The sequence below is a fragment of the Callospermophilus lateralis genome, chromosome 16 (assembly GCF_048772815.1).
Source record: "Callospermophilus lateralis isolate mCalLat2 chromosome 16, mCalLat2.hap1, whole genome shotgun sequence".
NCBI classification, from domain to species: domain Eukaryota; kingdom Metazoa; phylum Chordata; class Mammalia; order Rodentia; family Sciuridae; genus Callospermophilus; species Callospermophilus lateralis.
The window spans coordinates 34,128,672-34,156,164 of NC_135320.1; the positions used below are offsets into that span (position 1 = coordinate 34,128,672).

The 27,493-nt window shown below is 35.5% G+C and overlaps 1 protein-coding gene across 1 annotated transcript; it reads right to left on the reverse strand.

The window, feature by feature from the left end:
- Positions 1 to 1,346: 1,346 nt before the first annotated feature.
- On the reverse strand, positions 1,347 to 17,934 carry C16H8orf89 (chromosome 16 C8orf89 homolog). The gene is made up of 4 exons (XM_076836389.1): positions 17,808 to 17,934; positions 15,177 to 15,318; positions 11,329 to 11,384; positions 1,347 to 1,495 (listed from the first exon to the last, which is right to left on the reverse strand). Exons 1-4 carry the CDS (start codon positions 17,932 to 17,934, stop codon positions 1,347 to 1,349), a joined length of 474 nt encoding a protein of 157 aa, XP_076692504.1.
- Positions 17,935 to 27,493: the final 9,559 nt, after the last annotated feature.

The following is a 27,493-nucleotide window of genomic DNA, read 5'->3' on the forward strand; positions in this document are numbered from 1 at the left end:
CTAAATCTTAGGTTAATCTTACTTGGGGGTGATTTGTGTCTTCCGTTTACTAAATACATACTTGTTTTTCTAAAAACTTCTTGAGGAAAAAAAATAATAAATGTGATCTGAGGAAGTAGAGCCTGTGTTGTTTTTTTTTTAAGATTTAATGAAAAACATAAGTTAAATTAAGTTTGATCCCAAGACTGAAAACGTGATAAATTATTGTCAGCACATCTCATTTATTAAAAAGAAATAAACATTCCATAAACATTCTACTCCTTTCTTGAACTGACTTGAGTGAACTCTTTCATGGGGGAGATGGAGGGGTGAGGGGGACATGGTTATCCATGTACATGATCCTGGTCTCCACTTACCAGTAGGAATGCTCCAAGATGTGTCAGTGTCAGAACTTGCAAACTTAACTCAATATTAAGAAATATTTTGCCTGTGGAAGTGTTACTTTGCCCTAAATTTTAAGGAATTAAACCATGACTTTATCAACTGAACTTAAGGTTTTAAAAATTATTATGCCATGAAGTTTTGTATAGGAGTTTTTGAATCCTAGTGGGTTAGAATCTTAGTTCTTCCACTTTCTAGCTGGAGACATAGTATAAAACAAAGACACATAATTTATTCCATCTTATTTTTTAAAGTCATCTGTAAGATTAATAAATAATACTAAAATGTCAAGAGAACATGGTAGTTCAATAAATGAAATTCACCTGACAGTCAAAGAATTGCTCGTTCAAGAGAGGTCACCAAATTTTTATTGAGAATACCTTTTAAGTACAGGTAGTATTTAAATCATTCTCAATCAAAATTCGTATGATTTTGAAAATTCACATGTTCTCATATGATCAAAATTCATATGATCCCAGTCAAAATATAAACAAATCCATTTAAATTAGTTATCCTCCTTGGAACCAATTCATTGCAATAATGCAGACAAACACATACATATTAATAGTGTATTTGTGTAAATTAATATAAAACATGCAAGGACATGGACTCTCCTCCTCCTTTTCCATATTCTTTTGTCTTCCAGGAAGACTTTCTGCAGCAAAATTCATTGCACAGATAGGTACTCAAATAATGTTGAGTCAATTAAGTCTAAAGGAAAAAAAAATCAATGTGCATAAAAATCAGGGAATATAATTTCTCTAATGCTTATATTCCCTTAATTTAAATGACTCTTTGTGATGTTAACAAAATACAAACCATTCCACGTATAACATAAAATATTTATTTCCTATTTACATTTCCATTTTTATGTAAATCATTGCACATCATATCACATATCAAAAAAAAAAAGCAACTATAAACCTTAAAAAGCAGTGAAGAAGCATCACACCATATGGTATTTATCAGCAGTCTCGTAACTCTCGCTTCTTGCCTTTTTTTGATTTTTTACTTGTTTCCTGACGAATGGTATTAAACTCCAAAAGAGCCAATTTGGAAAGTCTTTGTAAGTACTGAACTGATGCTCCAGTAACAGGGTCACTGAAATTAGAATCTGTGGGTGAGAAAATCAGCTTTTCAAATTAAATTAAGTTTGCATGCATAATCAGTTTACAAAAAATTGCGAGTAAAATAGTGATTTCACAGTGACCATAAAACATTACTAGATCTTCATATAATATATACTTTGAGTTAGAAATGCCAATGCCTTGCTTCCCACAATATCTGTGACTATGATGGTAAGTCACATAAAAAATATTTAATTAAAAAATAATGCTTTTGCCTGGGCATGGTGGCACATGCCTGTAATCCCAGAGACTTGGGAGGCTAAGGAAGGAGGGTTGCAAATTTGAGGCCAGTTTCAGCAACTTATTGAAGACCTTGTCTCAAAAGAAAAAAATAAAAGGGGCTTGGGATGCAGCTCAGCAGTAATATGCCTCTGGGTTCAATCCCTATATTTTTGCAAAATAATAATAATATTTCTATTTAATTATCTAAAACTATTTCTAACTCTGTATCATGCTTCTTTTGGGAGGGCACAGTTACCAGGGATTGAACTCAGGAGCACTCAACCACTGAACAATATTCCAGCTCTATTTTGTATTTTATTTAGTGACAGGGTCTCACTGAGTAGCTTAGCGCCTTGCTTTTACTGAGGTTGGCTTTGAACTTGTGATCCTCCTGCCTCAACTTCACAAGCTGCTGGGATTACAGGTGTGCACTCCCAAGCCTGGATTGTATCATGCTTCTTGAAATACAGGATGGCTGTGGAATTTATTCCAAAGTAAAAGCACAATCTCCATAAAGAAATACCTGTTTCATATCTTACACACTCATCAAGTTATATTCTCCAAATAAAATAGTTTCTCATAAATGCTAAGTGAAGTAATATAGCAAAATTATATAGTTGAATAAATCATTCATGTAGGTGAAAAAATACTAATCAAGCATCTATAATGGAGTAGTAGTAATAATAATGGCACTTATTGAATTATCTATGTCAAGTTTACAACTATTTTATCAATACAACAACACAATAAAGTAGTAGTAAGTAGTATTATCCCAGATTCCAGATCTTTAAGAAGTGATTTAGGGAGGCCACCCAACTTGTCCAAGGGCACATACCTAGGGACTCCATCAGCAGGGTTTCATCACAGAACCATTAAACTCAAAGTTCCCACATAGTCACTATATATTGCCTTAAATACGTAAATATGTAGAAATACTTCTATTGAGAAACAGATTGGTCTTTGAAAATAATATACTGACCCATATTCATTTAGGTACTGGGAATTAAACCCAGAGGCACTTTATCACAAAGCTACATCCCCAACCCTTTTTATTTTTTATTTACTTTTTCTTCTTTCTTTTTTCTTTCCATTTCTTTTCTTTTGTATCAAGATTGAACATAGGGGCACTTTATTACTGAATTATAGTCCCAGTCCCTTTTATCTTTTATTTGAGAACCTGCCTCAGCCTCCCAATTAATAAGATTACAGACATCCACCACTGTGCCCAGCTTTATTTTTGAGACAGGGTCTTGCTGAGTTGCTTAGGGTCTCTATTGTAATTCTCCTGCGTGAGCCTCCTGAGTCACTGGGATTATTGATGTGCCTTGTTTCTTTAAAATACCATTATGTAACTTCACCTTGAATAGTTTCAAGTGTAAAAAGAGATTTTCAGTTCTCCAATGCAATTGTTATTGCTTGTTTGTTTTGCTTCAAACAAACAAATGGGAAGCTGAGAGTGAGAGAGAGATAAACCTTAAGAATACAATCAGGGTTGGGTGGGATGGGACACATGTGTAATCCCAGCAACTCAGGAGGCTGAGGAAGGAGGATTGCAAATTCCTGGCCAGCCTTGGCAATTTCACGAAAGTCTCAGCAACTTAGTGAGACACCCTCTCAAAATAAAATATAAGAACTTAAAAAACGTAACGCCTCCCCTCCCCCCCCAAAAAAAAACCCAAATAACCCAATCAATAAATGGGCTAAGGAACTGAACACTTTACAGAAGAAGAAATACTATTGATCAGCAAATATATAAAAAAAAATGTTCAACATCTCTAGCAACTAGAAAAAATGTAAATTAAAACTACACTGAGATTTCATGTCACTCCAGTCAGAATGGCAATTATCAAGAATACAAGTAACAATAAATGTTGGCGAGGACATGGAGGAAAAGGCACACTCACATATTGCTGGTGGCACTACAAAAATTGGTGCAACCACTATGGAAAGCAGTATGGAGATACCTCAGAAAACTTGGAATGGTACCACCATTTGACCCAGCTATCCCACTCCTCAGTTTATACCCAAAGGACTTAAAATCAATATACTACAGTGACATAGCCACATCAGTGTTTATAGCAGCTCAATTTACAATAGCTAAACTATGGAACCAACCTAGATGCCCTTCAACAAAAGAATGGATAAAGAAAATGTAGTTCATATACACAATAGAATATTACTCAGCCATAAAGAAGAATAAAATGATGGCATTTGCCTGTAAAGGGATGGAGCTGGAGGATATTATGCTAAGTGAAATAAACCAATCAAATCACAGGCCAAATGTTTTCTTTTATATATAGATGCTAATTCACAACGGGAGCGGGTTTAGAGAAGAATAGAAGTACTTTGGATTAGTCCAAGAGGAATGAAGGGAGGGGAGGGGGAATGGGAATAGGAAAGATAATAGAAATAATCAGACAATATCCTATGTGTGTATATGATTACACAATCAATTTAATCCTATATTACGTATAATCAAAAAAATGAGAAGTTGTACTCCATATATGTAGAATACATCAAAATATATTCTACTATTATGCATAACTAATTAGAACAAAATTTTTAAAGTTCATATTCATATAAAAATAAAATAAAATATAAAAAGGGCTGAGATGTAGCTCAGTGATTGAGTGCCCCTAGGTTCAATCCCTAGTAACACACACACACACACACACATATGAATTGAAGGTTGAAAATTTATAAGCCTAAGATACACGTTAGAAAAAGAATAAAATAAGCCCAAAAAATAAACCCAAACAGCATAGAAGAAAAAAATTTAATATAGGAAAGAGGGAAAATTAGTGAAATAGAAACCAAAGTTAGAATTTAAAATGACAAAAGTTTTCATTGAAAAGTAGAATGAAAAAAAATGCTTCTGGCAAAAGTAATTAAGGGGAAAAAGGAAAGAAGGTGCAAATACCTAATATTAGGAAAAGAGGGACAGAAATACAGTTAGAGCAAAGACTAACTTTTGGGTCAATAAATTTAAAAACTGAGATAAAGGCAGAAGTTTCTTGAAAATATAACTTCCCAAAACTGATTGAAAGAATAGAATGCATTGAGTCCTAAAATTAAAATTACTGAATAAATATTAAATGATTCCCACAAAGAAAACAAGTAACCCAAATAATTTTACAAATAAATCTATCAGAGTTTCAACATAGAGATCATTTCGAGTTTAGGTCAAATCCTTCAGAGAACAGAAAGAGACAGAATACTCTCCAGTTCATTCCATGAAGCCATTATCATCTTGACAGTGAATTCAGATAAGGACAGGACCAAAAGGAAAATGAGTGGCAGTCTCATTCTTAAAAAGGGTTTTTTATTCCCTTTTAATGTTGAGTAATATTCCATTGTGTTTATAAACCACAGTTTCTTTATCCATTCATCTATTGAAGGGCATCTAGGTTGCTTTCACAGCTTATGAATTGTGAATTGAGCTGCTATAAACATTGATGTGGCTGCATTACTATAGTATGCTGATTTTAAGTCCTTTGGGTATAGACCGAGGAGTGGGATAGCTGGTGGTTCCATTATGGCATTTGCAGGTAAATGGATGGAGTTGGAGAATATCATTCTAAGTAAAGTAAGTCAATCCCCCCAAACCAAAGGCCAAATGTTCTCTCTGATAAGTAGATGCTGACCCATAATGGGGGAAAACATTGGGAAAATGGAAGAACTTTGATTCGGCAAAAGGAAGGGTAGGGTGGGGAGGGGAAATGGGGGTAGGAAAGATGGTGGATGAGATGGACATCATTACCCTAGGTACATGTATGACTACACATATGGTTCGACGTTGTATTGTGTATAACCAAGAAATGTAAAATTGTGCTGCAGTTGTTTTACAGTGAATCAAAAGGCATTCTGCTGTCATATATACCTAATTAAAATAAATAAATAATTCTATTTTTTTAAAACAAATCTTTTTCTTTTTTTTTTTTTTTAGGTGTATTTGGACACAACACAATGCCTTTATTTTTATGTGGTGCTGAGGATCGAACCTGGGTCCCGCCGATGCTAGGTGAACACTCTACCGCTGAGCCACAATCCCAGCCCAATAAATAAATTTTTAAAACAGGGATTTTATTAAAACTCCAAATGAATTATTAGGTAATTTAATATGGAAGTACATAAAAAGATAGCAATCATGCCTAAACTGGATGACCCTCAGAAGGCAAGAGCCACTTAGCATCACTTCAATCTATCCAGGAAAAATATTTGATAAAATTTTAACTCTCATTTATGGAAAAAAAATCTTAGAAAATTAAAGGGGACTTCTTTAACTTACTAAAGGATAACTACTCAAACCTGTAACTAAGCCAGGCTCAGTGGAGCACACCTGTAATCCCAGTGGCTGAGACAGGAGAATCTCAAGTTCAAAGCCAGACTCAGCAAAAGAAAGGTGAAGCAACTCAGTGAGACCCTGTCTCTAAATAAAATACAAAATAGGGCTGGGGATGGATGTGGCTCAGTGGTTGAATGCCTCTGAATTCAATCCTGGATATTCAAAAGAAAAAAAATTTAAACCCTGTAACTAACATTATTCTTATGGAGGAGATATTAAGGGAAGTCCCTTTGAAAATCAGAAATGAATCAAAGATGCCTACTATTCCTTTCTATTTCTAGTAACAACCTACCAGCCTTCAGTTACCACTCAGTGAATCCCTATCAGGAGATTAATTCACTGATTAGGTTAAGGCTCTTACAACCCAATTATTTCTCATCTGAACCATTTTGCATTGTGTCACACATGAGCTTTTGGGGGACATCTCACATCCAAACCATAACACTGAGTAATATTCCATATAAATATATCCATTCATCTATTGAAGGGCACCTAGGTTGATTCCATAGTTTAGCTATTGTGAATTGAACTGCTATAAAATCGATGTAGCTGTGCACTATAGTATGCTTATTTTAAGCCTTTGGATATATACAAAGGAGTGGTATAACTTAGTCAATGGCTGGAGGAGGTGGGCATTACTAGTGTGGCTTTGGGGGAATATATTTTGTATCTAGCCAGCAGAATCTCTCTCTGCTCTCTTATCATAATGTGAGATGGCTCATTCTGCCACATTATTCTGCCATGTTGTTCTGCTTCATCTCAAGCCCCAAGGAATGGAGTAGCCTTCTATGGACTGAGACCTCTGAAACCATGAGCCCTCAAGTCAACTTTTCCTCCTCTAAAATTGTTCTGGTCAGGTCTTTTAGTCACAGCAGCAAAAAAGTTGACTAAAACACTCAGCCATAAAGAAGCCATAAAGAAGAAAAACTTGATGACATTTGCCAGCAAATGGATGGATCTGGAGACTATCATGCTAATCGAAGTAAGCCAGTCTCAAAAAACCAAACTTGAATGTTTTCTCTGATAAGTGGAAGCTAATCCACAATGGGGGGAGAGGGAGGGGAAGAAAAGAAGTGCAGTAGATTAGACAATGGGGAATGAAACTGACATTGTTTCCCCATGTACATATATGAAAACAACACAGTGAATCCCACCACTGTGTACATCCATAAGAATGGAAACTAGAATAAGATGCTTGTGTGATTATATCAGAATGGATTCTGTTGTCATATATAACTAAAGAGAATAAATAAAAAAGGAAAACTAAAACTTTTTTAAATAAAGAGGAATTTACACACATACACATACACACAAAACCAACAACAACAACAACAACAAAACACTAGTTAGCCCATCAACATTGATGTTTCCTCTTAATTCAGGTACTACTAGGGGAGGGTGCCAAACCTCAATAATTAGGACAATGTTCCTATGAAATTTATCAAATCCCAACAAATAAAGAGTCCTTATTTCTCATTCATCCATCAAATAAGAACTACATGGGGGTAACACTTTTGATATTTTGGAAGGGAACAGTTAAAATATTTTTAATCAGGAAGAAGTCATTCTCCCAAATTACTGAAAATTATTTTCACTTACTAATCTGAGAAATGTCCTCAAACTATAATTACATATTTTGGTATAGTCATCCTATTTTCTTTATGAAGTCCTAAGTATAAAACATTGGTAAAATTAAATAATACGAAGAATCCAAGTACATTTCCAATTCTCTTTGAATATGAATTTATAAATGTCTAAAATAAAAAAAAACGAAGTTTATATACATATATATACCTCCTTTAACTATATCCCATAATTTTCCTTACTTTGCTCTATTTTTATTGTTTCTATCATGCCTAATTTTTTTTGTGTGTGTGCTATTGGGGATTGAACTCAGGAACATTCTGCCTCTGAGCTATATCCCCAGCCCTTTTTAAATTTTGTTTCCAAACTTGCCATCCTCCTGTCTCAGTAGCTGGGATTACAGGTGTGCATCACTGTGCCAGGCTGTCCTTAATTTCTAATATACTCTATGATGGACTTGCTGATTGTATCAAGTGTTTGTGGGCTATATTTTCTTACTAGAATATACGCTCCACAAGGGCAGGAATCTTTGTTTTGTTCAGGGATGTATCCTCAAGGCTTAGTAACTAGAACAATACCTGACATATGATCAATACTTAATTCATGTTTGGTGAAAAAATTAACTGCCTTCTTATATGTCTCTGAAGAAAATAATTTTCAGCAAGTATATTTGTTGCAGAACCTTACATAGGTACTGCAGGGGTACAAAGTTAAGTAAGACAGAGTACCTGTGGTTCTGTTCCTGCTGCTACACCAAAATAATGCAGGCTGGATAATTGATAGAACAGAAGTTTATTTCTCACTGTTCCAGAGGTTGGGAAGTCCAAGATCAAATGCTGGCAGAATGGGTCACTTGAAGGCCTACTCTTTGCTTCCAGGATGGAGGTTTATTGCTATGTCCTCACATGGCAGAGTGGGGAAGGCCAAAAGGCGATGAATGCTGAGTTCTCAAAAGGGGAAAGAGCTAGGAGGGTACTAGGGTACCCCCTTCAACCTCTTTTAATAAGAGCACTAATCTACTCCTGAGAGCAAGATCCTCCTGACAATCATTCCCCCAAAGTGCCAGCTCCTCCTGTCATCATCACATTAGGTATTAGGTTATAACATATGGATTTTGAAAAGGCCCGTATATTCACACCCATTCTCAAAGAGCCATAAAGTTGAAAGAGCCATAAAGTTGGTCTTTTGGAAAATAGGCAAACAAATATTTGTTTGGGCCAAGATGCAAAACACATGTCTTTTGTTCCGATTAACATTCTTATTTTTCTTTTATGCCTCCTGTTGATAACAGAAGTTTTTATGGCTTATGGAAATCCAGAGTAAGGAAATAGCCAAGGAAAATTTTATGAGCATGTAACCTTATGAACTTCCATAGATGTACTCACAAAGCTACTGTCAATTCTGTTACCAACCTCATCAACAGAAGCCTTACAATTTCAGTTTTTGTTGTTGTTTTAAGTGAGGAATGCACTAGAAGATGACAACCATGGTTATGTTAAAAATAAAGCTGGTGTGGTGGCACACGCCTATAATGCCAGCTACTCAGGAACCTGAGGAAGGACAAACATATCAACATATCAAAAACAGAGAGGTGAGAATGCCTAATTTTTTAATATTTTTCAGTTGTAGCTGAACACAATACCTTCATTTTATTCAAAGCCAACCTCTGCAATTTAATGGGTCCCTGTGTTAAAATGTCCTTGGGTTCAATTCCCATTACCACAAAAATAAATTAATAGAAAGGGTTTGAAAGTCTGGGAAGGAAATATTTAGTGCATTTGGAAAAAGGATAGATCATTTGATAGCCTGAAAGACAAAAAGTAAATAACATATAATGCTGTGGGTGTCATGCTTAGACCAGTGTTTCTCAACTGAAGGGGATTTTGCTGCACTTTTTTTTAAAAATGTTTTTCAATATCTAGAAACTTTTTTTTGTTTTATTTTTCACAGCTGTGGGTGCCGGGGCATACAGTGGGTAGAGGCTGTGGATGCTTCTAAACATTCTACAATGCACAAGACATGGCTCACAATAAGGAACTTTCTAGTTCAAAATGTTAATACTATCATTGTTTAAAATCCCTGGCTTAAGCCTGGCGTGATGGCACACACCTATAATCCCAGTGGCTTGGGAGGCTGAGGCAGGAAGATCAGAAGTTCAAAGACAGCCTTAGCAAAAGTGAGGCACTAAACAATTCAGTGAGACCCTGTCTCTAAATTAAAAATAAATAAATAAATAAAAGGGGCTGGGGATGTGGCTCAGTGGTTGAATGCCCCGAGTTCAAAATCTAGTAACCCTCCCCCTAAAAAAATTTAAAAATGAAATCCCTGGCTTAGACAATAATCAACAAAAGACCCCCACATTTTTTTTTAATGGAAAAGTTTTAACTGTATGACTCATGAATCTTTAACATTAACTTTGGACAAAATTACCTCAGGGAGTAGCTAGAACTTAGATGCTAGTCATATGCATTATGTCATGTGTCAGGTATGGTTTCTTTGGTATAATTTCCTCATAAATCAGTCACATATAAAAGGAAGGAATGAAGCATAAGTGTACTTCTAGGAAGTTCTCTACAATCTTGAACATATCATGATAAATCTGAGAGAACAGATTTTCCAGTATCTATTTTTGAAAAATAAAATTCTGATCAAACAAATCAAAAACAGGGAAGTGAGAATGCCTAATTTTTTTAATATTTATTTTTTAGTTGTAGCTGGACACAATACCTTTATTTTATTTATCTTTATGTGGTGCTGAGGATAGAACCCAGGGCCTTGCAAGTGCTAGGCGAATGCTCCACTGCTGAGCCACAACCCCAGCCCCAGAATGCCTAATTTTTAAGCTTCAGAGGATGAGCTGTCCCTCTGAATATGGCAAAAATATATCACAGTGCTGTAAACCCTCTTAGTCACTGTGCACTTCAGAATAAATTGATTCCAGAGTAGCTTTCGAGACTCCTGCAGTGGTACACACCTATAATCCCAGCTACTTGGGAGACTACGCATGAGGATTACAAATTCAAGGCCAGTCTCAGAAGTTCAAGCCTGTCTCAAAATAAAAAGGGCTGAGGATGTAGCTAAGTGATCCACGGTTCAATCCGCAGTACCAAACCAAAAAAAAAAAAAAAAAAAAAAAACCCAAACTAAAAAGAGTGGTTTTTTGTAACCCAAACTGTTGGTGTAGTGAGATGTCTTTGGTAAACAAGATTCACAAAAAAAATAAATAAATAAAATTAGAAGATAAGATAAAATTGGATTGGAAAGTTAGGGGAAGTTGGTAAAGGGTTCAATGAAAGACTAAGAAAGTCATACTTAAGTCTGTAGGTAATGGGAAGCTATTGTTTTTTGAAGAAGACAGTAATGTGATTAAAGATCTGGTGTTAGGGCTTTAAGTCAAAGGATTTCAAAGGTCAGAAACTCAAAACAGGATCAATTTACAGGCTACTACATGGTCCAAGTGAGGGCCTATCCTAGGGTCCTGAGATTATAAATGTATGTGCATAATGGACTCAAGATCCTCTAAGTTTATGAAATAAATAAACAACATTAAAAATAGCATTAATAAAACAAAGACAGATCAATTAAAAAATAATAATAAAGGAAGTAAAAAAGATAAGTATGTGACATTCTAACAAAACATTTGGTGGGGAAAAAGATGAGCCAGTTTACCTTTTGATTTCTCCTGAAGTGGTACCATGGCACATGTACTCTTTGTCTTCTTTATCCTAAAAGAGTATATATTATCATAAAGTCACATGTATATAAACTTTAAAGGATACAATAACAGGTAAACAACACACTTTCAGTAAAACTCACTTGTTTTGGTTTTTTGGTTTTCCTGTTGTGGGGAGGTGGGCAGTGTTGAGGCAGACCCAGGGTCTTGTACATGCCAAAGAATGTGCTGAACCACTAAGCTATACCTCCAACTCCAAAACTCACTTGTTAAATGAAATCACAGGGAACTTAAATAAATGTTAAAAAGGAGACCCCTTCCATCATAACTAATCCAATCAGAAGCAAATATAAACCAACCCAATGTGTTGGGTTTCCTAGCAAGTTTTACCAGTAGATGGGTGCCATGTCTAACTTTTCCTACAATCTTTACTATAACACTTTGTCATTATGACACAAGAAATACTAAGAGGAGGAGAATCAAGAGTAACATGATATCTGGATGTGTCAGATGCCAACTATTCCTTGTTTGTGTACTTCTTACCTATCAGCCACTGCAGTCTGAATTCTGTCATATTTAACTTTAGTTCCTGCTGTAATGGCCTAGATAATAAGTAATTGTTAGGGGAAATACATCATGATTGAATCTGCTATGGATGAAATACTGGGTCATGAGAATTCTCAACTTCTTATAGCTATATAAAACTTTAAAAGTCAGGAGCGAAACAAATTAGAATTTTAAAAAAGCCAGCAGTGACTTTTAAATACTCTTCACCTCTAGGATGACCATTTTCAGTTATATTTCCAGAGTGTGCTGTGGGAGTCACCAAAAATTTCTGATCACCATTAAAGAAATTTGAAAAAAAACATTCAATTCTTATCAAAGATTTAATTTCAAATATTCACATATGGAGAATAAAAGAGGGTAAGGAGTTGTACACAAAACAAACTAAGAAGAGTACTTTCCTGCTTTGCCAAAATTGTTCTTTCACAGGGCGCTGTGCGATGTGCAGAGGAGAATAAAATACTTGTAGGCAACTTGACATGTTCTCACTAGAATAGCTAAAATGAACACACGCGTGTCAGAAGTAGGGGTAAGAATTAACATTTATGCTTGGCAAGCACTTTGTGTACATTCTGTCACTTAGTCACCATAATTCCACTTTACATAGGAAGGAAGCTTGTCATAACATGAATAAAATGTGTTCAGCTCATCCTTCGTTGGCTTAAATTAATTCACACTCGAGTCAACATAAAATGTTTAGAAATGGGGTTTGGGGGTAAAGCTCCGTGATAGAGTGCTTATCTGGCATGTCCAAGGACTGGAGTTCCCTCCCCAATACCATAAAACACACACACATAAAAAAAAAAAATTAAGAGTACTTTTGGTGCTGGGGAGGGAACTCAGGGCCTTGCACATGGTAAAGCATGTGCTCTCCTCTTGAGCTACACCTTTAACCCCAGAACCCACTTGTTAATTGACATCACATGGAAATTAAATAAAGAGACAGAATGGGCTAGTTCAGGGGTGCTTTCCAGGCTTACCACTCCTTTAAGATGACTGTGTGTTGTGTTATGAAGGAACATAACAAGACTGGTCTGTACTGGAACAAAGTCTGTTGCCACTGGCAGAGCACTGTGTCCACAGATGGAAATGATAGAAGTTAAAGGTCAGGGACTGGGTTCTTGGTAATGAGGTAAAATGACTGTCCTTGATAGGTTTTATGCTCATGTTTCAAAAGGTGCCTCATGGGGCTGGGGATGGAGCTCAGTTGGTAGAGTGCTTGCCTCACATGTACAAGGCCCTGGGTTCAATCCCCAGCACCGCAAAAAAAAAAAAAAAAAAAAAAAAAAAAATTATCAAAAGGTGCCTCATCTCTAGCATCCCACCCTCCCTCCTTGTAGTTACACCAAACTACCCTGCTGCTAACAATTCACTATTTCTCTTCCATCATTGCTAAGGCTGTCTTCTTTTCTTATAACCTTACTTCAGAAAGAGTAGTTTTGTTTTTTATATTTTTATTGCTTGAAAATCTATCTTCAGATAATATTTTAAATGATGAGAAATGTTGTATATATGATTATTGTTCCTTGTGGTATTATTTTAAAAACCAAGCCGGGCATGGTGGCAAATGGCTGTAATCCCAGAGACTTGGGGAGGCTGAGGCAGGAAGATTGCAAGTTCACCTTCAGCAATTTAGTGAGACCCTAAGCAACTTAGTGAAGACCTATTTCAAAATTTAAAAAATAATAATAAAGTTAAAAGAGCTGGGTATGTAGCTCAGTGGTAAAGTGTCCCTGGGTTCAATCCCCAGCACCAAACAAAATGGATAAACCATGGACATATTAATGGAATATAATGTAGCCAATAATGTTGTTTGAAGAATATTCAGTAATATGAAAAAACACATAATGCATTAAGTTTTAAAAAGGCAAAAAAAAAAATAATTGCAAGTACACTAAAATCAAAACTAGAATAAATCCATGAAACTAAAGAAGATAGAAGAAAATGCCTAACAGTAAAAAATGGACATTTTAAAACGGGTAGATAATCAAATAATTATTTTCCTTTTTTCTCCAAAGCTCTTATTTATTTTCCTAATTTAGATAAATAGTATCACAACTTTTCACTTTTAACATGCTCTAGTTTTCTATTTGTATTAGCACAATTTATTTCAAGAGTCCCTAACAACAATATTAGAGCTGGAAAACTCAAGAAATATATTCTAAAACACCATTGCTATGTATAACTGGATGACTTTAAAGTTCATTATTTCTGGAAGATACTATGAAAATATAAATCCTCCCATTTAAAAAGTTGCAATTTATAATACCATAAATACTTTTTTTGGGGTGTGTGTGTGTGTGTGTGTTACTAAGGATTCACCCCAGTTTGCTCTACCACCGAGTTCCATTCCCAGCCCTTTTTATTTTTTATCTTAAGACAGGGTCTTGGGCTGGGGATGTGGCTCAAGTGGTAGCGTGCTCGCCTGGCATGCGTGCAGCCCTGGTTCGATCCTCAGCACCACATACAAACGGGGATGTTGTGTCCGCCAAAAAATTAAAAAAAAAAAATAAATGTTAAAATTCTCTCTCTCTCTCTCTCTCAAAAAAAAAACAAACAAACAAAAAACAGGGTCTCACAAACTTGCTGAGGCTGGAATCAAACTTGAACTACTACTGACTCACCCTCCGAAATGGCTGGGGTTACAGTCATGTGCCACACTAGACCTCATTCTAGAATTGAATTACAGGTTCTATGTTCAAGATACTGAAAACTGTTAATACTATTGAGTTAGTTTTTTGTTGTTGTTTTTTGTTTTTGTTTTTGTTTTTGTTTTTGTTTTGGTACTGGGGATTAAACTCAGGGGCACTCAACCACTGAGCCACATCCCCAGCCCTATTTTGTATTTTATTTAGAGACAGGGTCTCACTGAGTTGCTTAGTGCTTCACCATTGCTGAGTCTGGCTTTGAACTTGTGATCCTCCTGCCTCAGCCTCCTGAGCTACTGGGATTAGAGGCGTGTACCACCGCACTCAGTTAGAGTTAGCTTTTTTTATTGCTGAGTATTTCAATGTTCTCATGGGCATGATCTAGGGTAGGGTACTCAAGATTTTTCAAAGGAAGTTCCTAATCCTTTCTGGCAATGTTACACTTGAAAACATAGTAAAGTGCCTGTTGTCAATCTGAATAAAATGGTTTAGATTTTAAAACATAAATCCTTTATGATAAAAAAAAATCAGTAGGCAAGAAAGAGATTCACTAAGAGAAAAAAATCTCTACATCAAACAGTATTTCTGCGAATAACTATTGCTCAAAAGAAAGTTACCTATCAAAGATCTACCTGACTGTAGGCATCTGGGCATCCGTGCGTAGCAGTTGTTTATGATTCTCCAGTGGAGTTGAACTTACACTCTTTTGGCATGTTGGCAATTCTGGTAAATATGGCATCTTGACACATTCTTTGAACTCTTCCAGACCAAATGCTGAGGGGTATTCTGATATAAAATATTATCATAATCATCTTGGTTAAAGTATATTACTTTACTACAAACTCTAATTCATAATAAAATATATCTAATCAGCCATTAAGTAAGTTAAGCAACTATAATTTATCTAGTATCTCTACCAAGAAAATGTCCTCCAATTCCTGTCCATGGAGTATACAGAATAGTAGGATAAGGGACTGATTAAAGGCTGGGGTTGTGGCTCAATGGTAGAGTGCTTGCCTAGTATGTGTGAGACATTGGGTTCAAGTCTCAGCACAGCATAAAAATAAATGAATAAAATTAAAGTTCATCAACATTAAATATATACTTATGAATTAGAGTATAGAATTCATATATGTAAAAATTAGAGTAAGAGCTGGGCATGGTGGAGCATGCCTGTAATCCCAGAGATTTGGGAAGCTGAGATGCAAGAATTGAAAGTTTGCAGCCAGTCTGGGCAATTTAGTGAGAACCTGTCTCAAAATAAAAAGGTCTGGGGAATATAGCTTTGTGGTATAGCACTTGCCTAGCATGTAGGAGACCGGGGGTTCAACTTCTAGTACTACTCACTGTCCACATTTTTTATTATTTTATTTAATCAGAACTGCTAGAATATTAGCATCACATTTAAATAAAGCACTTTCAAGAGTCTGGTATTACCTACAGCTTTGAATCTTTTCATTTTCCTGATTTTGTGCAAACAATTAACAGGTAGAAGTACGTGATCATTTGAGTTAGCAATGAGAGATAAAAGAATTAATTCTCTTAGGCACTGATTTTAATTTTCTCTGCACAAAATTTCATAACAAATCTATAAATAGCAGCACCGGGTATCCAGATTGCTGCTTCTACTGACCATATCAATGGACAAAGAGATTGTCAAATTATTTTTAAAAATTCAAAACAAAGGCATTAAATGGAAAAGGTAGATGAAGAAGTTTAAAATTGGGTGGTCTTTAAGCTTTTGTAAATGTGTCTACTAAGCAAGTCCAGCAGCAACATAGTATTTAAGATACAAGTTATTCCATTCCAAAATGCCATTTTACAACCTTTGGTTTTTCCTCTTTTGGAAAAAATACTTTGACTAAAAATCTGTAATACAGATTCACTTTTCAACAGTAGATTGAGGGGTAGGAGAGTGGTCAATCAAGTATTTTCTGAGTACTTTTAATGGGGACCTGGTGAGAAACTTGTAAAAAATATTTGTATGTATAGCAACACATCCAAAGCTAGAAGGGATGAAAGGATTGAGTAGTTTGAATTTCGCTATTTTCAAGAATTTTATGTCCATCAATAAAGCTGAAGGCAGAGTTCAGAATAAATAAATAAAAAACAGTTGTAACTTAAAAGTAAGGGAGGAAGCTATTCATACATATGTCAATCATTCTCAAACTAGTCTTTATTGAGCAATGGTAGAATAAAATATAGTCTCCATTTAATATACTCAAAATAAAGTTTTGGTTGAATTTACTGACACATAAAGACATTGTTAAAGGTTTGGTGTCCTGCTGGGCATAGTGATATCCCAGCAACTTGGGAGGCTTAGGTAGGAGGATTTGCAAGTTTAAGACTAGCCTGGGCAACTTAGTAAGGCCCAAAGCAACTTAGTGAAACCTTGTTTCAAAATAAAAAATAAAAAGGACTGGGGATGTGGCTCAGTGGTTAAGTGTCCCAGGGTTCAATCCCTGGTACAAAGCAAAAAATAAATAAATAAATAAATAAAACAAAAATTGAGTGTTCTAAAATATTTTTAAAAATTTGAGATATTTAAAAGGATACACTATTTATGAAAATTAGTGTGATCCAACAGAGAGAGTAATGCATTAAATATACAGAGAAGTAATTCTTTATTGTTTTTTCTCTTTGGAGGTATTGGGATTGAACTAAGGGCCTCATACATGTTAGGCAAGTGCTCTATCATTGAAATGTCTGTCACTCCCAGACATTTTATTATTTGTTTTATATGGTCTTGCTAAGTTGCCCAGACTGACCTCAAACTTGCAATCCTCCTACCTAAGCCTCCCAAGTTGCTGGGATAACAGGAATGTACCACCACACCCTAGCTAAGAGAATTCTCTAAAATTGATCTGTCTGGGAAGGGAGGGGGCATGGGGTAATTAATGATGGTGGAATGGGATGATCATTATTATCCAAAGTAAAGGTATAAAGACAGGAATTTTGTGAATATACTATATATACAACCAGAGATATGAAAAATTGTGCTGTATGTATGTAATAAGAATTGTAATGCATTCTGTTGTCATATATACATTTTTTAAAAAGCAAAAAAAAATTGATCTGTCACAGAATTACATTAATTCATTTTAATTTGCTTCCATTTTCTTTTTCATGAACAACATATTAATACTCATGATATAAATGTCATAGAAATTAAAAAGTGTTTTTGACTGCTTCAAAAACAGGTAAATTCAAGGCACTATTTTTATTTTTTTCCTTTGGTAAAATAATAATAAAAATAAATTTACCTTTCCTCATCTTCTGGGTTTCTAAAATTGCTTTCTTCCAACTATTCTCAAAAAGAAAATAAGTGTTCAGGGAACTTCTGGTGAAGTTAGAAGTCTCAAATTTGATTTCAGGATATAACACTGACATTTTTTCTTCTTCTTTCAACAAATCTGATGAAAATGAGATGCTGCTCCAGGTACAGGGTGTGAAGGACAAAGAAAAACAAGGTGTGGCTTGTAAATATCTTATTTGTTTTTTGTCATGCAGATCAAATATTAACATAGGCATTCTAGCCTATAAATACATATTCTGGGATTTTTTTAATGATGCCTTTAAGATAAAAGCAAAATGCGTAGTCAGAATTTTTAAAATTTTTTAGTAAATTCTTTCCAGTTCCAGGTGACAGACATTTGGCAATGTATTAAGAAAAAAAAAAAAAAAAAGAAAAGAAAAGAAAAAAGAAAAAAAGAAGAAGTAAAGTCCAACAAGTTGTCATCTTCAAAACAATAGAAAGCTTAGGATTCTCTCAAAAATACAGCCATTACAAAATGCATCTGTGCCTGAAAAAAGAAGTCAAAATCTATGTTCCACAGAAAATAAACTTGTCCTCAATATAGTCATAATTTTACATTAAACACAGACTAACCAATCATATATCCTGCTTATTTAATTTATTAAATATATATTCATTTCAGTCTTCTGTCTTAGGTGTCTATTATGTGCAAGACATGACTAAACCCCCCAAAGAGAACAGCATTGAGCAAGACTCACTGAAGAATGACAATAGCCACTATAGCCACAATTTATTGAATGTCCATAATACCAGGTTCCTTGCAGAACATTTTCTTTCCAATCTCCACAAGCAAAGAATCAGAGATGGCCAGATTCAGCTCTGCTCCTTCACTTGTACAAAATAACTTACTGGAGGTTGATTCTATGTCAGTAATTGCCCAAGCTTTTGGATAAACATACTAAGCAAATAGTCCCTGTCCTTGAGAGGGACTTGAGAAACTTAGAATCCAGTAAAGGAAACACAAAGAAACAGATAATACAGTTTAGTCAATGATATAATGAGAGGGCAGGTGGGGGAACAAACAAATAAAACCAAAGTGCTTGGGAGCACACTGGAGGGAATCCTAGTAGGGGGGAAGCATGTAAAATCACCCCTAGGTGAGAGAAAGCAGGCTCAAGAATGTAGTTTAATATGGCTGGAGCATGCACATGTGTACTGCACATAGCAAGAGGGAGAAAAAAGAACAAGGACAAGAATGTAAAGGTGAGGGCAAAGGAAAGAGGAGGGCATGGGGAAAGGAGGAAAGGGAGACCGAAAGGGTGCCTTAGAGCTGGGGGAGTGGCAATGGGGTGACCTTCTCCAAGGAGGGCTATTCCTTAGAAGTCAGCTGTGTCCAATCCTGGTGAGGCTACTTATTAAAACAGGAGAAAATGAACTAACTAAGAATACAGGAGGAAAGTCTTTGGGTTTGGAGACAAGGTCTTAGGTCTGCTTGAAATGTAGTGTTGGCACTTAAAGGTAAAGATGGTGACCACACCGTCATGAGCTACAGGGCAGGAGTAAAGCATGTTAGGTAACAGTCAGGGACAGCAAGAGGAAAGGAGAATCCAACTCTGTTCCAAGGGTCACTTGGGCTTCTCCAATCTGACCTGCCAAGTTCTCTGGCGCTGGCCCAGGCTTCTTTCCCTGCAGCAAGTCTCAGAGGCTTATTGTCTAATGAGGCCACCACCCTCTCTATTCTTGGGGTTGATCCTCTTCTAAGCAACAAAGAAAGAAGAGTGGTTCATGCTTTCTTTGATGTTCTTAAAGACAAGCTCTTAAGCTCTTGATTTCATGGGATTTGTTGCTAAAAACTTGAAAAAACAAACAGGGGCTCCAAACGTCACGAAAATGGTGACAAAACTAAAGTGCAATATGGAGTAAATTATGATTTCCACACCCTGAAAGGACTCATGCTCCAGACACCATCCCAGGAACTTCTTTCTCTTTTTTATTTGTAGAGGTAGAGATGACCTGACAATGTTCTTTAAGCTTCAAGGCAGCCTCTTAGAAGCCCCATTTCCAGGACAGAAGAGGCTGGGACTAACAGTAAGTACCTGCTACCCTCCGGTGGACACTTGAGTTTCTGAACATCTCAGACCGGAGTTACCCAAAGATAGTCTTATTGAGGCATTTGATCCTGTAGGTCAGGAGAAAGCTTCTTTAAAACTAGATTCTTCTAGAAAGTTCATATAATAAACACATGAGACTGGGGGAGGTGGCGCATGCCTGCAGCTCCAGCGACTTGGGAGGCTGAGGCAGGAGGATCACAACAATTTAGTAAGGCCCTAAACCACTTAGTGAGACCCTATCTCCAAATAAAAAATAAAAAGGGCCAGGGATGAGGCTTAGTGGTTAAGTGCCCCTTGGTTCAATCCCCAATACCAAAATAAATAAATAAATAGGATTCATTTTACTGTTACCTCTGCTTTTATGTTTGTTTGAAATTTTCCATTATAAAAAAATTTTTTTAAACCTACATTTTCAAATATGTACAGCTTCAGGCATGTGCTGAAATAATTAAATTCCAAATTCTATTATTATTATTTTGTGTGCATGTGTATGGTACTCAGGACTAAACCCAGGGGTCCTCTACCACTGAGCTATATTCCCAGTCCTCTCTGCTTTTTTTTTTTTTTTTTCCTTCTGATTTTGAGACAGGGTCTCAATAAGCTGCTGAGGCTGGTCTCAAACTTGAGATCCTCCTGCCTCAGCTTTCCAAGTATCAGCTTTCCAAGATTGCAGCAGTGTGCCACTGTGCCTGGCAAGATTTTATTTTCGTAACCTAGTTTAGAACTAGAAGGAAAAGTTCAACAGATGTTTGTTTGCTTACTTATTATTAATCCATCCTTCCATTCATTTAATAACAATTTGCCAATCATGTCAGGCACTAAGGATGTGATAGGGAACCAAACCAGATAAGGTCCTGGCTTTGAAGTCTTAAGTAAGCAAATACATAAAGTTTATTTCAGATAAAGTACAATGAGAGTAAATTCAATTCTCATTTTTAGTGATAGTTATGTTCTTCCGAGTTACTGCAAACTGAATTAGTGAACACTGAATCATTGTTCCTAGGAGAAACACTGGGGTAGGATCTTACCAGCCTCTACTCATTTTTAGCAACAGATTAATACATAACCTTGTTTTGTGTGTTTCTGTTTAAAGATCCCTAATTTACTGTATTATTGATTCATTAATATTGAGCTCTTGGCCAACAGCATCATTGCCCAGGACTGAAGAAGCTTATCTCATACATGTATTTTCTATACAAGGCACAAGATGGCTTTCTTACACTTAAAAGCACGAGACAGCACTTCAGCATTACACTTAGGACTCATTTTATGTAACAAAATCAACAATGAAAAGCACAAAAATGTGAAAAACACGACACCCACCAGACGATGAAAAGGACACTTGCTTACAGTATGAGAACAAAAACAAGAAAGAAAGGTATCACTTTATTTGATCTCTACTGGGAATATGTGACAGAAGTTTTCACAGTTCTGCATCTCTTCTTACCCCACTCATTTGAAATTGAGTCATATTTATACATTTAGATCTTGTGTGTTCATTTGAACTGCTACATATATCAAATAAATCATATGAATATGTAATTGTCCATTTTCCTACAGGTGGTCACATAAATTGTTCACTATTTTCCAATATTACAAACAATGTGACAGTTAACAGTCTTGTATATGCATGCTTTTCCAGGGAAACATAGCTAAATTGGATTCCCTGGGCCTTAATGTATGCAGATTTTGAACTTTACATACTATTACTAGTTTATTCTCCATGTACTAGTCCCAATTTGCCCTGAATAAGTGGTTAATCAATTTATATTCCATAAAATTTGTTTGCCCACATTCTTATAATGAGTACACCATTTTAAATCTTATACTTGTAATGAATAAGCTATTTTAATTTTTTGCTAATCTTTGCATGTAAAATAGTATCATTGTTATTTTAATTTTTATTTCCCTGAAAACAGTGTTTCTAGGTTATTTATATTTCCTCTTTTGTGAATTGTCTATTTCTATGCTTTAGCTATTTTTGATCAGGGTTTTGTGACTTATTGGTTTGTTGTAGTTTTTTACATATTCTGAGCTTTACTTCTTTATATGTTAAGTTTATTTCTAATACCTTCTTTCTACTACTAGTTTATTGTAACCTATTTATGGTGTACTTTTATTCTATCAAAAAATTTAAATTTTGGTATTCATATTGGTTAATTTTTTCTCTATGAATGTTATAATATTGAAGAAATCCTCTCTCCTACCTGAAAACATAAAGATAAAGCCAGAACACCTAATTCTAGAGTCTGATTCTAGACCCTTTATACTGTTTCACTGATCTTATTGATTGCCTCTGAGCCAATATCACATTGCCTTAGTTTCTAAAAATTATGTATTTGTATATAAAAGGTTTACTCCTTGTTTTACAAAGCTTCCTGAGAAGAGGAAAGAAGTGGGTAAAATTTTTGAGAACATGAATGCCTGAAAATTGTCTACATTTTCCCCCAGCACTTAATGATAATTTGGGATGGGAATAGAGTATTAGTTTAGAAATTACTTTTCCAAAAATTTTGAAAGGACTGTTTCACTGTCTACATGTTTCTGATATTATTGCTGAGAACTTCAATGCCATACTTATTCCAACTTCTAAAACTTTATTGATGCTCTTCTATTTTTCTCTAATTCTTTATGAATTTATACGATTTTAATTTTTAAATCCTTTCCCAATCATTTTGATAGGATTTTAGGAGGGAGTCAATGGATGTGTTCAATCACTCTCTTTAAACCAAAATCATTTAAGTCATCTGTATTCCTTTTAATTTTCTACACGGGACATCTCAACCCAATACTACTGGTCTTGAAAGTAGGACAAATTTTTGTTGTGCCAAACTGTTCCAAGTATTTCAGGATATTTTCCTAATCCTCCTGTTATTTTTCATACTGTCTCATTCTTGCCTTATCATGTCCATTCCTTCATCTCCTTTAGTGTGTGCGTGTATGTTACTGGGGATTGAACCCAGGGGTACTTTACCAAGTTACATCCCTAGCCTTATTTATTTATTCATTTACTTATTTATTTGAGACAGAGTCTAAGACTCCCAGCCCTTTTTATTTTATTTATTTTTTGAGACAGAATTTCCCTAAATTGCTGAGACTGGCCTTGAACTTACAATCTTCCTCTTTTAGCCTCCTGAATTGCTGGAATTAAGACATGTAACACCACACATGGCTCTTTTATTTCCTTGAATATTATACTTTTTTTCATGCCCTTCTATTACTTTTAGTTTGGGATACAAGTGTCCCATTTGTGTATCTGTTAGTCTCCTTCCTTGTGGTTAATTTCTTCACATAATTTGTAATCCTTGACTGCAGCTTTATCTCTAGAGAAAATGCTATCTATAGAAGTCAACACTTGCTTGAGCTAGGGACATCCTGATAGAGGCTTTTCATTGGTCTCTGACTGGCCTGGAGTTTCAGAGATACCAGACCAACAAATAAGTTGTTTTCTTGGACTATGGTCCCTGACCATGTAGTAACGTGAACTGAGACTATAGCACTGAGCCAGTAGAAGGTAAGAAGCTCTGATCTCTAGCAGCTGACTCTTTTCTTACTTCAGCTCAGGTGAATAGCAAGCAAAACGGTGAGAATTTTTTAAGTTACCATCTCAGGGTTAAGGTACTTGTGACATGTTATATATTTTTCAAGTATAGATGCACTAATACACTTTCACATGTTCTTCCAATGTGATGTCAACACTCCTATGAGATCTGTGTCCCTTTCCCTTAAACTAACTTTCTCAGCCAAAAAAACAAAATAAAAACAAAAAAACAAAACAAAACAAAAACAAAAACAAAGGAAGTCACACAGTATGATTTCCAAGATTAAGTCATTAAAAAATGACTTGATTTTCACCAGATTTTCTCAGAGCACCATATTGTGTGGATATCAAGTGATGTGGAAAGTCTACATATAAAGGTTCCAACTGACAATCCACAGATATCAACAGTCAGCATCAACTACTAGACATGTGAGTGAATAAGCCTTCAGGTGAATCTAGCCCCCAGCCTTCAAATTTTCCTGCTGAGCCTCAGACATGGTGGAATACAGTCACACTGTCCCTGCTCTGCACTGTCCGAATTCCTTACCCATGGAGTCCATGAGCACAATAAATGGTTGTTTTGCACCACTAAGTTTTGGAGAAATTTGTTATGCAGTCATAGTAACTGGAACAGTACTCCTTTGTGACTCCCAGCTTTCAGCAGATGGCTCAATGGTGGCTTTCTATGTGAATATTCCTTCATTTCAGGCACCTGGGGATTTCCTTCTCTTGGTTCCTGCTCAACCACATAACCATAAATCATCTTATATTTTACTTAGTACTTGAAAACTAGTGAAGCAAAATGGGATTCTTCCATGTCAGCCCACTCTGCCACAATACCCAGAAGTTTCCAGTAAAACTTCTCAAACACAAATAACTAAAGAAGTTTGATTTTATAGAGTTAAAAATCTTAAAATAATCCATAGAGTGCATTTATTAAGGAGCAGCTAACTCGTTACAGAAAAAAATACAAATAGTCATTAAAAAGTTCACTCACTTGTACTCAAATAAAAGCAAAAAAATACAAGGAGCTACTATTTTGGCCAATGAAAATGGCAGGAACTTTTTTCTTTAAGTCAATAACAGACAGTATAGGATTGGGTTCAAGGAAATAGGCACTCTCACAAAGTTTCAGTAGTAGCATGGTTTGGTTTATTTCCAGAAGGTAATCTAGCAATATATATATCCTTGTAATTTTAAAGATATTTGACTCAGAAAGTTTTATTTTCAGCAATTTATTTGAAAGGAATAATCACTGATATACATAAATATTTATCTTCAAGGATGTCAAATCCTGTACTATTATAATAGAAAGGAAGCTGAAAATAATCCAAACATCAAAAAAGCAGGAGATGGTAAGATCATCTTTATTTTTAGTTTTGTTTGAACCAAAATAATTATCAAATGAACATGAACAAAGAGAATTATAGATTCATTAAGAAAGATTTTTATTTATTCACAATGCCAGCATTGTGCTAGGAGCCAAAATACCAACATCATTAGGATATAAAAACATGCAGTCTATTGGGGGAAATAAAGTGAACAATGACAGTTCATTATGATAAATATTAATGATGAAGCTACATTTGTATTCTGTGGTAAAACTGTACCTTTGCTGAACTAACTGAACGGGGGCAGTGGCTGGGTTTTTGTTTTGGGGTATGAGCTAAGTCCCACAGGTTTTGACAAGTAGAAAATAATGGTGGCAAAGAAGACTAACTAATCTCTCAAATTCTTGCTCCTCCTCCTAAGAATAGAGTTGTTCCTAGAGGTGGGAATGTGAGCAAATACAAGGTGTAACAAATTTCTACATGGTTTTAAGAAACAGAACTGCTTCATCCACACTTTATCTTTCCCTTCTGCTTACAGGATTATTTTCCAAATATATATTTTATTGTGTCTATTTAAGATGTACAGTATGTTGTGTGTGTGTGTGTGTATGTATGTGTGTATTTAAAATAGTTACTATGCACTGACTGGATTTAGACAAGAATGAAATACTAATGAATGGCAGAGCCTGGGTCTTTTTAGCAAATGAAAGAAAGCTACCAGCTGATTAGGAACACCTGTGTTGAAATTGTTACAGGTGAATGATAATAAACTTCTATATGTTAAATCACTAACATGTTGGGACCTATTTGTCACTCCAGCTAGCAGTATGCTAACACCTGTGATTTTTTTATTCCCAAGTATATATTAGTTTTTACTCAAATACATTTACTACCCATGTACTATGTACAAATCAATGTGCCATATGCATGAGAAATACAAAGACAAACTAAATACAGATTCTGCCTTCATGCAATTTCAATATAGAAGGGGAAAAATATTCACTTATACAACTGGAAGGCAGAGTGTGTAAAATTAAAGCTTTAGAAGATAAAGTATTAGATGAGTTAAGAGGAGGGAGAGAATACTTTCTGGTGGAGGTTCAAGAAAGATGTGGAAGAAGAAAACGAGATTTCAATAGGATTCTGACAGGCCAAAATGTGGGGAGAGGCATTCTACCCAGATATAAAAGTGCAAGATGTCATGGAGAATAGGATGTTTGTATTCTAGTTTGCCTGGAAAAAGGGGTTCAGATAAGGCCATTGTAAGAGTTAATGAAATAATAGATTGGGACGAATCTGAATGCTGGGCAAATGGTTTATATTTTCTTCTCTAAGTAATGGAAAGCCATTGGAGGTTTTGGAATAGGGGTGTGGCATATATTCACTGCTATATGTTAGGAAAATTAATCTGGCAGGAAGAATTAGACAGCTATTAATAAGAGTCCAGAGTGTGCAAATTAGAGCAGTGTGGCAGTGAGAATGACAGATTGATAGTAGATTGGATGTGGAAAGTTTGGAAAAGAATCAAAGATGAACTGGGATGACTAAAAAATTATGGAACCATGAATTAATTTCAAAGAGAACATGTTAGTTTCAGCCTAAAGGGCAATAAGGAGTCCAGTTTTAGATAAAATTGAAGTACAAGCCATCTAGTGGAGATATATAACCTGGACCCAAGTAGTAGGAATTGAGGGATATGGGCTTGGTTTGGAGATGGAAATGTTATCTATTTACAGGTAACAATTAAGGCCAGAAACTGCATTAAAGTTAGCCTAGAAGATCCAAAAAAGAAAAAAAAAAACAGATTTCCTTAAAATATATACAAAGCAGAAAGATGAAGAAAGGGCAGAGAAGTGACTGGAGAGGAACCAGCATCACTGGAGGCATCAGACCATACCAATTACACAGGAGTTAGTGAAGTAAAGAAATTAACATCAAACACAGGATCTCATTTCCTCCTCAAACTACCCAACTGTTATGGTTGGAATACAAAGCATCCCCCAAAAGCTCCTGTGTTAAGTAGTAAGAGAAATGATTACATTATGAGAGCTGTAACCTAATCAATCCATCCTAATTTTGAATGTGCTAAGTGCTAAAGATATGTGGGGTGGCTGGAAGAAGTTAGAGAATATACCCTCAGAGATTATATCATGTCACTTCTGCCCCACCCCCCAATAAGCTGAGCGTCTTTCTGTTTCATCTTTGGCCAAGAGTGGTGGCTGACCATAGACTATGTATGGGCTGAACCTCGGAAACTGAGCCAAAATAAACTTTCTCCTCTAAGTTGTTAGGTCAGGTATTTGGTTATAGGGATGAAAAGCTAACACACCAAAGAAACATAAATTCCAGCCAATGACCAAGCAGGAATTCAAATCCTACAAGGAACATCGGCATTGGAGTAAAACTGGATTCTAATATTGACTCTGCCCTTCAATAGCTACATAATCATTGGGTCCTGCCTCTGACACTCATAAGGTGTGTAAAGAGTAAATTTTAAACACTCTCAAAGTGTTCAGCACAATGACTGACATGTAATAAACACCGAGCATAAACTATTTTTTAAATTAATAAACATTTTTCCTTATCACGGCCTGCTGATGAAAAGTCAATTAGCAATTTTTTAAAAAGATATTTAAATTTTTTAATTGTGTATTTTGATACTGTAACAAGTAAAGGGTACGCAATTGGGGAAAGGTTATTTTCTTTTAGA